Here is a 12984-nt window from a genome sequence, read left to right as displayed (position 1 = left end):
CTTTCTCTCTCAAATAAACAAATAAAAAGAAATAAATAAAATGTCTATGGACATGTAGGTGGAAATGCCCACAAAGCCACTGGCAGAAGGTTCTAGAGCTCTGGCATGGGCTTATTATATTAATGTCAGAAATTTTATATTAAATTATACTTAGATATTTTTTGGATAAATGGATAGTTCAATAAGCCAGTAACAAAAAGATAAATATTATATGATTCCACTTAGATGAGATACCTACAATAGCAAAATCATAGAGACAGAAAGGAGAATGGTGGTTGCCAGAGGCTGGCAGGAGGGGAAGGTAGAGAATTATTGTTTAATGGGCATAGAGTTTCACTTACGCAGGATAAAAAAAGTTCTGGAAATGGAGGATAATGACGACTGCACAACAATATGAATGTATTTAATACCACTGAATTGTACATTGAAAAATGATAAAGATGGTAAGTTTTATGTTATGTGTATTTTACCACAATAAAAAAATTAAAAGATAAAAAGAAAACCACTACAGCTCAAATGTAAGCCTGAGATATTTCTTTAAAAACATATTTTACTTAATCTCCTGGGATTATTAACCACTTCAGTGCAAATAACCAGGAATTTAAATTCCAAGTTAAACTTGAAGTTAAAAGTAACTTTATGAAAGTGATGATTCACAGAAATTAGAGTGTATCTGAAATAGTCTTAGTATAATCATAGTGAGTGTCTACAAATTGTCGAACAAATCCTGGTGTAAATTTAAGGCATTCTGTGAATATTTTTTACCCTTTAAGTTTCCAGGTTCTAACTCCAAGACCTTTTCACAATCCTGAAAAGCACTGTTCCAGTTCTGTAGTTTGAGTTCTGCTTGAGCACGATTGTTATAGGCCGCCACGGTGGGGAGCACTGATATACTCCTACAAAAGAGACACTTATTGGCAACAAGTAGACCAGAGGAAAACATAAGATAGAAAAACTCAGCTAAAGTTTTAAACAAAACAATTATGGCCTGTGTTATAGGTGGAATTGTGTCCCCCAAACTCATATGCTGAGGTCCTTACCCCCAGCATCTCAGAATATAACTGTATTTGGAGATGGTCTTTAAAGAGATGATTAAGTTAAATTGAGGTCATGAGGGTGTACCCTCATCCATTATGACTGGTGTCCTTATAGGAAGAGGAGTTTAGGACACAGACACATGCCGAAGAAAGACCACTTGAAGACAGAGAGAAAAGACAGCCACCTACAAGCCAAGGAGAGAGGCCTCAGAAGACACCAGCCCTGCCGACGCCCTGATCTCAGATTTGCAGCCTCCACACAGTGAGAAAATAAATTTCTGTTGTTTGAGCCCCTCAGCCTGTGGCACTTTGTTATGGCAGCCCTAGCAAACTAGTACAGCCTGCATCATCAAGAGTAATAAAATATAGTTCTGTAGACATACTGAATCAATATTTAGACAGATGCTGAATATCTAGGTAAGCAGTTTAAGGTTGACCCTGGCTTTAGAAGTGAATGGTAACCTACATACCCACAGATCTCCTAAAAAACCAGTTTAGTTAACATCAAATACATTATTTTGACTCCTTGGGGACAATTTCCTAGTACAAAAAAATGGAGCAATCAACCACAACTAATATCCTTTATTAAGTTGCTATGGTGAGTTTACTTTGTAATCTAAAAACAAGAGTTTAGTTTGTAACCTAAAGGTAGATTTAACCGGGAGGAAATGATCATAATTTAATCAGAAAAAGTTAACTGAAGGAAACAAAGGAGAGTAATAGTAAATGAGGAATACAGACTTTAAGAGAGGAAATTTTGTTACATAAGGGTATGAAAGCAAAATAACTGATGAAAAGGACTTAAAACCTCCCCGGTTGTTGCTTAATAAGTTGATTTGGAGTGCTGTGAAATAATGTATTCCTAAGCTTAGGAAAGATAAGGGTATCAGTGCACTGAATTTTCTAAAGCCAGAAGAACAGAAAATGAAAAGGGAAAAGCCACAAAAAGTAGCAATTTACTAAGATCATTAAAGATGAATATAAAGAAATCACATGGTTGGGTAGAGACCAAAGACAGACAATACAAGTAAGAATGACTAATACAAGTACCTGACACTGAGTACCTCCCACCTGCCAGGCACAAACACCACGCTCACTGAAGCCTCACTATAATCCATGAAGGAGGTATTACTGCTCTTCCTATCTTACAGATGAAAAAAACAGATGTGACAGAAAAGCCAAGTAACATGCCCGAGGTCACAAGCTAGTAAATGGGAGGCAGGACTCAAACCCAGTGTACTCCAGCACCTGCTATCACTACCACCATGTTATCCTGCCTTTCAGTGTGTTGTTTTATTGAATTCTCACAGCGGCTCTGAACTACTTCACTATAACAACCTCATCACACTGAAGAAACTGAGGCAAGAGAGGTGAAGAATCTGCCCAATGTCAGAAAGTGGCAGTCTGAGTTCCCTTAATGCTATGTTGCTTTAATTTTTCACCACTCTGATTTCTTAAAAGAGGAAAAATTGTGTTCCCTGTAATAGACTAAGAGATTCTCTACTGGTAGAAATCTACAAGAAGAGAGAGAACAACATCAGCGCTGACATCCACCTGCCTAAAAAGGGAAGATAATACTGAATGAGAAATAGATTAATAGCCTCTTTACCTTGTATGTTCACTTAAACAGTGGAGACAAACTTCTTTAGAGAAGCAACATTGAAAAAAAAAAATCTTCCTTCCAAAGGTGAAAAAAAGATCATAGAGAGTTTATTTCTAAGATAGCATAAGGGATTCTATAAGCACAATTAGTTTGTAACAATATTTTAGGAAATTATTCTACTTTTCATTGACTGTTAAGAGCTTCAAAAGTTCATGTAAGTGGATGCCTGGGTGGCTCAGTCAGTTAAGCATCTGCGTTCAGCTCAGGTCATGATCTCAGGGTCAAAGGTAAGGAGAGTCTGAGTCAAAAGTCTGAGTCTCCCTCTCCCTCTGCCACTCTATCCACTCATGCTCTCTCTCTCTCTCTCAAATAAATAAAATCTTTATTTTAAAAAAGTGTATATAAGTATTTATTGAATATCTACTATGAACCAGGTACTTTCTTGGACACTGGGGATACAAAGTTATAAGAAAACTGACAAGGGTGCTCTGCTCTGACAGTTTACAGTCCAGTTACTATCAAAACACACAAACTTAAATTGTATCTCCAACAAGTACCACAAAGGAGAAGCAAGATTGCCTTGGGAGTCAGGGGTGGGGAGGAGTGGAGTAGAGTGGAGATTTAACCTTGTCTGGGAGGCAAAGGAAGACTTCCCCAAAGAAGTGAAGCATGGGATGAGATCTGAAGGCAAGTTTGAATTAACTAGATAGTAAGAAGAGGAAAGGATTTCTACACAGAGGACCAGCATATGCAAAGGCCCTGTGGTGGGAGGTAGCATTATAAGTACTAGGATTAGATCCAGGCACTCTAACTGCAGAACTGGAGTTCTTAACCTCTATGCTCTATGGAGTTTCTGTCGAGTTCCATTCAGATGGCTTCTATTTTCTCTGGAAAATAGGAAAGGACCTCTGTCAAACTGGGGGTTAGGGAGCTTAAGGGGTTGAGAAAAGTACTGAAAAACAAGGCAAACACAAGTGAATTCATGATAAATCGTAAGTATAATATCTTCAGTGATTCTGACAGACTTTTTAGCTTATTTATATCACTTCAACAATTAAATATAAACATTATCATGTTTTTTAAATGGCAAGTTTATTTATTTTTAAGATTTTATTTATTTGACAGAGAGAGAGACAGAGAGGGAACACAAGCAGGGGGGGAGTGGAAGAGGGAGAAGCAGGCTTCCCGCAGAGCAGGGAGCCTGATGCAGGGCTCGATCCCAGGACCTTGGGATCATGACCTGAGCCGAAGGCAGACACTTAATGACTGAGCCACCCAGGCGCCCCTAAATGGCAAGTTTAAACCACAACAAGGGGTTCCTGGTTGGCACAGTTGGTAGAGCACGCAACTCTCGATCAGGGTCCTGAGTTCAAGCCCCATATTTAGGTGTGGAACCTACTTAAAAAAAAAAAAAAAACAGGCAACATAAACCACAACAAAAATCTGCTCACCTAGTATAATACATCACAGCCTCTTCATAGTCTCCTGAGTTGAAAGCTTCATTTCCTTTTTCCTTTTCATGAGTAGCAAGAAAAGTCTTTTCCTTCTCAGTTAGACCTAGAAGTAAATGTTATCTGCTATAAATAAAAATATAATTGAAGAGAATTTTTAAAAAGTTTAAATCCAAGAATGCTTATTTTAAGAGCAGCAGTAAATTGTGAAGTAAATAAAATAAAGGTTTCCTAAGTTTAGGAAATGTTTCTTTAAATCATTCCCAATTTTGGGGGGTTTAGATTTTTTTTATTATTGGTTTTATTTCACCTTAAAGGTGCTATACACCTACAGACTTCCAGTGAAAACAAATAAACGGCTGTATCTTTTTGTTTTGAGGCAAAAAAAAATTGAGGGATTTGGAGAAAAAAGATTTGAAAAATACAATGAAAAACAAAAGGTAAAACACTAGGTTTATATTTTGAGGCTTACTAAATTTAAGTAGTGTAACTATTACTCATATAAAATTAAGTAGTTTAAAAAGGATGCAACTGAATTTGTTAGAAGTGGTCAACTCTAGGAGAAAATCCATAAAATTACAATGGAAATCTATAGCACTTAAAGAGAAGGTCATCTAGTTTGATAGCTTTTATTACAATTTTGAAAATGTAAAAACTACGAAATTATTATTTTTTTCCAATTACCTGCTGTGTCTATTCTTGTCTCAATTTTAGACAAATGTGACTTGTTTACTACAGCTTTTTCTTTGTAATCTTCATCAATTTTTGAACATTCCTTTTCCACGTCAAATCTTAAATGAAAGAAAAAAACTGAAAAAATGTACAAGCAAGAAAATTAAATTTATCAGTGATAGTCTTATATTCACACCACTGTGCCTTTAGAGACATGTTCCAAAAATGTGTAACAGGTTCATATTACAAGTCATCTGTATTTGCTCTTAGAAACCATGCAATTCAAGTGAGGAACTCCATATTTATCAGACCTAAACTGTTCAGAACTTTGTCATTAAAATTGTAACTAACTTATCTTGATTTAAAGTTTTTGTTCTTTTTTATTTTTGATGGGCATAGGATTACCTGAATTATTTTTGGTTGCTTTTATAAACAAAAGGATGCTGTAGATATTTATTTAATGAAAAACTATGATCAAAAGTGCTTATGTTACAGGATTTCTTTTCCCTCAATGCCCATAGTTCTTGGTGACGCCACTTGGAAGAATAAAGGGGTAGACCAGAGGAAGAGTGGTGGGCAGCAAAGCAAAGTTTACTGAGCGATAGTACAAAGCTCCTGAAAAGGGAGGGGAACCGAGAGGGTTGCAACCTGGAGTAACCTGGAGTGTCTAAGTCTAGGGGTTTTTATGGCCTGGCTGGTAGGCTGTTTAAATCTGATTAACCCTCCACATGCCTGTCATCCAATCAGGCTTTTGTCATCTATCACATGGGAAAGGGTGGAGGGCTCCTTCCAGGATGGTATAAAACCCTTTTAAGGGTGGTTTCCACTTAGGGGGAGTGGGGGGCTTGTCCCTGCCTGCCTTTCTTCCAACTATCCTTCATTACTTAGACCATATACTCTTAGTACTCTACCAGAGTAACTTGGTAGTCTTGATATGTTCAGATTTATAATAATTAAGAAGTTACTACAATATTTTATGGTAGAGAATTTTCCAGTGACAAATTTTGTATTACAAAATATAAAACATACTTATCCCATTCTGCATAATCCCTTGGAATTTTCTTCTTAGGTTGTCTGCTATTAGAATATTTTTCCTGAAAGAATAAAATCACATTTTGAGACATATTTAATATAAGATTAGCAGGTTTTATGATAAATGCAATGTGAAGTACTGAATTAAGATATACTAATTGAATGGATAAGAAAAATAGGTACTCTTGAAGTTATAACAACTCAAGTATTGTAACTATTAACATACAGCATGTTAAAAAGGATTTTAAATTGGTAGTTAATTCTGGGAGCAATCTATAGGACTTTAAGTATGTATATAAGATTTAAAAACTCACATGTATGAAATGTGCTTTTTAGTGATTTTCTTATAATAAAAAAGTAATCAACTATCATTCATTCTTTTTTTTCTTTTAAGATTTTATTTATTTGTTTGAGAGAGAGAATGAGATAGAGCATGAGAAGGGGGAGGGTCAGAGGGAGAAGCAGACTCCCCGCCGAGCAGGGAGCCCGATGTGGGACTCGATCCCGGGACTCCAGGATCGTGACCTGAGCCGAAGGCAGTGGCTTAACCAACTGAGCCACCCAGGTGCCCTATCATTCATTCTTTTAAATCCTAGGCATTGGAGGGATGCCTGGGTGGCTCAGTTGGTTAAGGTCTGCTTTTGGCTCTGGTCCTGATCCCAGGGTTCTGGGAATGAGCCCGGCATCCGGCTCCCTGCTCAGCGGGAAGCCTGGTTCTCCCTCTCTCCCTGCTGCTCCCGCTGCTTGTGCGCTCTCTCTCATCTCCCACAAATAAATAGATAAAACCTTAAAAAAAAAAAAAAAAACCATAAAAAACCCCAGGTATTGGAGAAATAAGAATAACTACTTTGGTGCATTAGAGATGTTTTGTTTGCAACAACAGACACCCAACTTGGACTAATCCTATTAAAAAAAGAATAAACTATTGGCTTACATAACCAAATTGATGAAAGGGCAGGGGTATTACTAGATAAAGGATAGTATATTCTCTCTCTCCAGCTCTCCCACTCTCCCCCTGTTCCTAGTCTCTGCTTCTTTCTGCACACAGATTTCATTTTCCCCCCACTGGCTACTTGCTTTTTCCATATAGTACGCACAGTGGCTACAAGCAGTATGGGATCATAACCTCACAGGCCTCCCAGTCAGAAAGAAGGAGAGTGATTCTTCTCTCCACCTTTAGTTAGAGAAATCCCAGGTAAGGACTCAGCATTCCCTAGCTTGGGTCATGCACCCATCCCTGACCAAGCACTAGCTTGGTGCTATTCAGTGGCCCAACCTAGGTCGCATGCCCACTACGAGCACTAGAAGGGAATGGGAGGAAAGCAAACAACAGCCATTATGCTCATCAACAGTTTCTTAAGTGGGTTCTTAAAAGTTAGTCACAATCCAGGGCGCCTGGGTGGCTCAGTCGGTTAAGCATCTGCGTTCGGCTCAGGTCATGATCCCAGGGTCCTGGGATCAAGCCCCAAGTTGGGCTCCCTGCTCAGCGGGAAGCCTGCTTCTCTCCCTCTCCCGCTCCCCCTGCTTGTGTTCCCTCTCTCGCTGTCTCTCTCTGTCAAATAAATAAATAAAACCTTAAAAAAAAAAAAAAAAAGTTAGTCACAATCCAAAACCAGTTTGAATGGGTTGTTTACCCATACATAATTTTGTAACACTGGGCGCGGTCATTTGAGTTATGGAGAGCTTCCAAATATCCCTACATTCCATTATACAATTTAAAAATCTTATCTGTTAATATCTTCATCGAGCTCATCAGAAAAGTCTTTAGGTATCCCCTTAAGGGGAAATTTTTTGTCACAAGCAGGTATTTAAGGGCTGCATAAAAACATGAAATACGCTTTTTTTTTTTTAAGATTTTATTTATTTATTTGACAGAGAGAGAGACAGCGAGAGCAGGAACACAAGCAGGGGGAGTGGGAGAGGGAGAAGCAGGCTCCCCGCTGAGCAGGGAGCCCGATGTGGGACTCGATCCCAGGACCCTGGGATCATGACCTGAGCCAAAGGCAGGTGCTTAACCGACTGAGCCACCCAGGCACCCCATGAAATATGCTCTTAAATTGCAATTGAAAGCTCAGATTTTATCACTAGCAAAAAACACCGTCAGTTGTTCCTTAGAGTGACAGGCCCACTTCATTTATTTTCAATACAATGTTTGCCAAAACCCAAGCCTGAATAACCATAATTTGTCTGTCAATCGCTTTCCAGTAAAACCTGCTCCGGGAAACAGTGGTGACTTAAGCTGGCAACTCACTCATACAAGTCTCGAATCTCGAAATAACCACCGGATTTTACCTCACAGTCAAGTGCTTTTTGAACACTTCTTTTGTCACACAGATTATTAAAAAGATGTGTCCTCAAGATTCAAGACTTAACAAAATAAGTTTTTTTGTTTCATCAAAGACATTTTTAAGTCAAACTGGAATTGTTTACTGTAAATGGGGAACTGTGGAGGAAACAGAGACTACTAGCACAATTTGGTGCCCCTCAGTGCCTTGCTTCGTGCTAAGGCCCAGCAGCTTCACCCTCAATACAAATGTCAACACAGTGAAAAAGGCAAAGCAGTAGCATTATTTTCTAAAATAGCATTGACTTTCTGGACCCTCTGGAAGGATCTCTGGGAGAACCAGGGCCCATGGATTATACTTTGAGAATCACTGTACCACTAGTCTGTCTACCCCATGGAACCATAACCCCCTGTTATATTTTCAGGGCACAGACCTAGCAAAAAATGGGTGTTCAATAAATACAAATATATTAATTACAGATAGTGGCATCCTTACCAGATTATGGTGTACCTCAGTTACATGAGCAATTCTTAATGGGGAGGAAAAAGATGCAGGAAGGTAAATTATTAGAGAGCACTGTAATGAAGGGCTATGGATGTTTTTTAAATAAAATTGAGTATTCAAAGAAGAAATGAGAATAACATGAATGAACCCAGAATGAAGAGAGCTGAGCAGGCAAACTTTCAGAAATGATAGGAATAAAAGAAAAAAGTAGGGCAGAGGGAACAGAATGCAGGAGCCACGTGAAAGCCCAGAGACTCCCAATGCCCAGGACACAATGGCTAGATTCTGTAATATCAGGGTCAGGTGGATGCCCAGAAGCTCAGTTTTAAGCTGAAGTTAAGTATAAATGGACCTGAAATTCCAACAGGCCCCTTCTTTATGGAACCGATGGGTGAAAAAGGAAAGGTCTACATGACAAAATAGGGATCGACCACAGAGAAATCATCATAAGGGGCTAATAACATGCAGTAAACAGAGGAATGACATCTATAACTGCTTGCAAGTATCTATTTAATACTTTAAATCCAGAGTTAATCATGTAATAAACTATTTCCTCTATGCCTCCATTGGACAGACAAGATTATTCCCTGAAATTCTCACCCACTGAATTGGATCTTATGTGCTCATCAAAACTGGTCAGAGTAGAGCAGACATCACAATGAAAGAAAAAATGAGAAAAGGCAGAGCCCAAGAAGCAAGCCTTCAAAGGGAAATGTTTCATTTGGATCTCCAAGTGGTGAAACACAGCCTCCTCAAGAAGGCCACAGCACACAGCCAGCTGAAAGATGATCCCCAACTCTCAGGGGACATCACACTGCGGTTACTCTGATTAACTGCTAGCTCTCTTAACAACAACAACAGTCTTGTCCCCCCCGCCACCCACACCTCACACCAAAACGGCCTACCTTACTAACATGGAGATGGCTATGTGAACCACGAACTGGAGGCAAATTATCTTCCAGTGCCGGAAGTGTGTCCGTTTCATGAAAGTGCATTTTATTTTCTTCTTTTTTAATTTCCGATATCCAACTCTGAGAAGCAGGAGAAAAAAGAAGATAAACAGTTTGAAGTAATTAATCAGGTGTTAGGATTACACATCATCATAGTTTCCTATGGGTTCATTTTTTTGGGTGACAATTTGGTCATGCATTCTATCTGTAATGCCCTTCTACTATTATTTTAAACTGTGGTAAAATACACAAAACAAAATTTATCATGTTAACCACTTTTAAATGTACAGTTCAGTATTATTATGCATATTTGTGTTACCCTTCCTACTTCTATTATTTTGCAAGCTTACTCTCATCCCTTCCAACAAGCTTTCCCTGAACTACCTGGTTGGGCTACAAATGCTCCTCCTCCATGTTTTAACACAGAGATTTAAAATAAGCCAATTATTGTTCATCTCTCTCACATTCTGTAAGTTCCCTGAGGGCAGAACCTACGTCATAGTCCCACCTTTGTGGTTCAGGAAACTAGCACAATGTCTGGCACATGATAGGTTCATAATCATGTTTATTAAACTGAATTTTCACAGGTTCTAGGAAGAAACTGAGTGAGAGATTTGTTATCTGGGAAATTCTATTGTTATTATTCAGCAGCTATACAGTGAGGGTCTGCTATCTGTCAGACACTGTATTAAATTAGGCACTGTGATACAGCGATTAACTATATTATCTGTCCTAACCGTGCAGGAGGCAGGGGAACAAAATGGGAGCAGAGAGGTGAAAAAGGGAGAAGAAACAGAAAAACAGTAAGGGGAGAAAGGTAAAAAGGAAGAGGAAGCACTACAGAGGAGGACAAAGAGTAAGAGAGCATGGGCGGGGAGAGGGACAAGTGGCAGGGAAAAGCAAGAAAGAAAGGGAGAGGAAGCAAAGTCGAGAGGTGACTGAGAAAGAACACGCAACTGGAAAAAAAAGCAGGTTCTGCAACTAAAACTACGCTGTTATTCCCTGGACACTAAAGCCAAAGAACTCTGGACATAAACTGATATTTTAACTTGTAGATTAATTACCAGATTTTCAATTTCAAGTCAATAAAATGGCAAAATGAGAAAGCTGAAAGTTTATTTTTTTTTAACGATTTTATTTATTTATACATTTGACAGAAAGAAAGAGACAGACAGAGAGAGAGCACAAGCAAGGGAGCAGTAGACGGAGAGGGAGAAGCAGGCTCCCCACTGAGCAGGGAGCCCGAAGCGGGACTCGATCCCAGGACCCCGGGATCATGACCTGAGCCCAAGGCAGACGCTTAACCAACTGAGCCACCCAGGTGCCCCGAGAAAACTGAAAGTTTAAAAAAACATAGCATTCTGAGTTAGAGAATACATATTCCTCAAAATTGTCTTCAAATGTATTATTCAATCCAGTAAAATCGCTGAATAAAGTAAAACAAAAAACTGTTTCTCCAGAATCTGTTTTAAGAAGTTATTTCTTAAGCAAAATGAAACCACAGAAGAACTCAGAAAATACAGGTAAATATGCATCTGGTGGAGAGGAAGCTTTCGCAAGTATAAAAGCAAGAAAACAGAAGGGATAAAACCAAGGGATAAAATTTTTTTAATGAATAAACATGAAAAACACTATACACAAGATTTAAAAGACTAATGACAAATTGAAGGAAAATTTAGAATATATGCAACAGAACTATTACAAATAAATAAGGAACACATGAATAGAAACATCAATAAAGGGATATCTCCTCCTGGACCTGATGGAGTAACAGGGACTGGATCTGCCCTCCTGCTTAAACTCTAGAAAACTGGATAAAATATATGAAACAGTGGTTTTCAGACATTGGACAATAGGTAGCACAGGGCAATGATCCTTGAAAGAAAGGAAACAAATGAGGGAAGCTTTGCATTGGCCCCAATTTACTGCCCGTAATTTCCAGGCTATAACATAGGGAAAGGAAACCCAAACAGTCCTGTGGTCTCACTGAATTAAAAAAAAAACACAGTTCAGGCTTCAGGGAGGCAAAGATTACAAAGATCCGGGTGCAATATATTCAAGAAGAGGGAGCCAGACAGAGAGAGAACTCTAAGGATAACCTGAATAGCACTGTATCTGTTAAGGAAACGTAATTCATAGCCAAATCCTTTCTTATAATGAAAACTTGAGGCCCAGATGGCATCAGTGGTGAATTCTGGAAAATGTTTAAGGAAGAAATAATACCAATTACACACAAACTTTCCTGGAAAATTCAAGAAGAGAGAACACTTCCCAACTCATATTCTATGAGGCCAGCATTACCCTATTACCCAAACCAGACATTACAAGAAAACTACAGGCTAATATCTCTTGTGATTGTAGACACAAAAATCCTTCATAAAATTCCAGCAATATATAAAAAAGACACAACATGACTAAATAGAGTTTATCCTTGAATGCAAGACTGGTATAACGTTTGAAAACAGAGTACATAATTTACCTTATTAATAGACTATAAAGAAAATCTTACATTCCTCTCAATAAATGCAGGAAAAGCATTTCATAAAATTTTTTTTTTAAGATTTTATTTATTTATTTATTTAACAGAGAGAGACAGAGCGAGAGAGGGAACACAAGCAGGGGGAGTGGGAGAGGGAGAAGCAGGCTTCCCTGCAGAGCAAGGAGCCCAATGTGGGGCTCGATCCCAGGACCCTGGGATCATGACCTGAGCCGAAGGCAGACGCTTAACGACTGAGCCACCCAGGCGCCCCAACATTTCATAAAATTCTATATCCATTCATGATAAAAATTCTCATCAAACAAGGAATAGAAGGGACCCTCCTCAACCTTATAAAGGGTCACATCATAAAATCTAAAGCCAACATTATACTTAATGGTGAATGGCTGAATGATGTCCCCCTAATATTATGAACAAGACAAGAATATCTGTTCTTACACTTCTATTCAACATTGTACTAGAGGTCCAAGCCTGTGCAATAAGGCAAGTAAAAGAAATAAAAGGCAGCCATCCTGGAAAAGAGGAAGTAAATCTTTCATTATTTGCGGACGACATGATCCTGCATAGAAGAAAATGAATCTACAAAAAAGCTACTACAACTAATTTGTAAATTTAAGAAGACTGCAGGATACAAAGTCAATATAAAAGGATCAGTCAGATAACTATAAACTTGCAATGTACAAATAAAAATTGAAATTAAAATTCCACTGATATGAGGTATCTAGATTAGTCAAACTTATGAAACAGAAAGTAGAATGGTCGTTGCTAGGAGCTGAGGGGAGGGAGAGATGGACTGTTTAATGGGTATAGAGTTTCAGTTCTGTACGATAAAAAAAAGTTCTGAAGATTGGTTGCACAACAATATGAATATAACACTGAACTGCACACCTAAAAATCTCTGAATATAATAATGTCAATATAACACTAATGAACTGTACCCTTAAAAATGACTA

General features: G+C 38.4%; 1 protein-coding gene across 1 annotated transcript in view; it reads right to left on the bottom strand.

Annotated features, from left to right (window-relative positions):
* The window catches only part of SPAG1 (sperm associated antigen 1), a 64048-nt gene that overhangs the window by 46176 nt on the left and 4888 nt on the right, over positions 1 to 12984 (bottom strand). Inside the window, exons 3-7 of the mRNA XM_021688696.2 lie at positions 9490 to 9615; positions 5793 to 5857; positions 4776 to 4882; positions 4092 to 4197; positions 766 to 896 (exon numbers count right to left, since the gene is read on the bottom strand). Coding sequence (XP_021544371.1) covers positions 766 to 896; positions 4092 to 4197; positions 4776 to 4882; positions 5793 to 5857; positions 9490 to 9615 — 535 coding nt within the window. The remainder of the gene's footprint in view (positions 1 to 765; positions 897 to 4091; positions 4198 to 4775; positions 4883 to 5792; positions 5858 to 9489; positions 9616 to 12984) is intronic.

This window comes from Neomonachus schauinslandi, chromosome 4 (assembly GCF_002201575.2).
Source record: "Neomonachus schauinslandi chromosome 4, ASM220157v2, whole genome shotgun sequence".
Classification (NCBI taxonomy): domain Eukaryota; kingdom Metazoa; phylum Chordata; class Mammalia; order Carnivora; family Phocidae; genus Neomonachus; species Neomonachus schauinslandi.
Note: the sequence above shows the minus strand (reverse complement) of the source record. Positions and strands in the feature narration are given on the sequence as shown.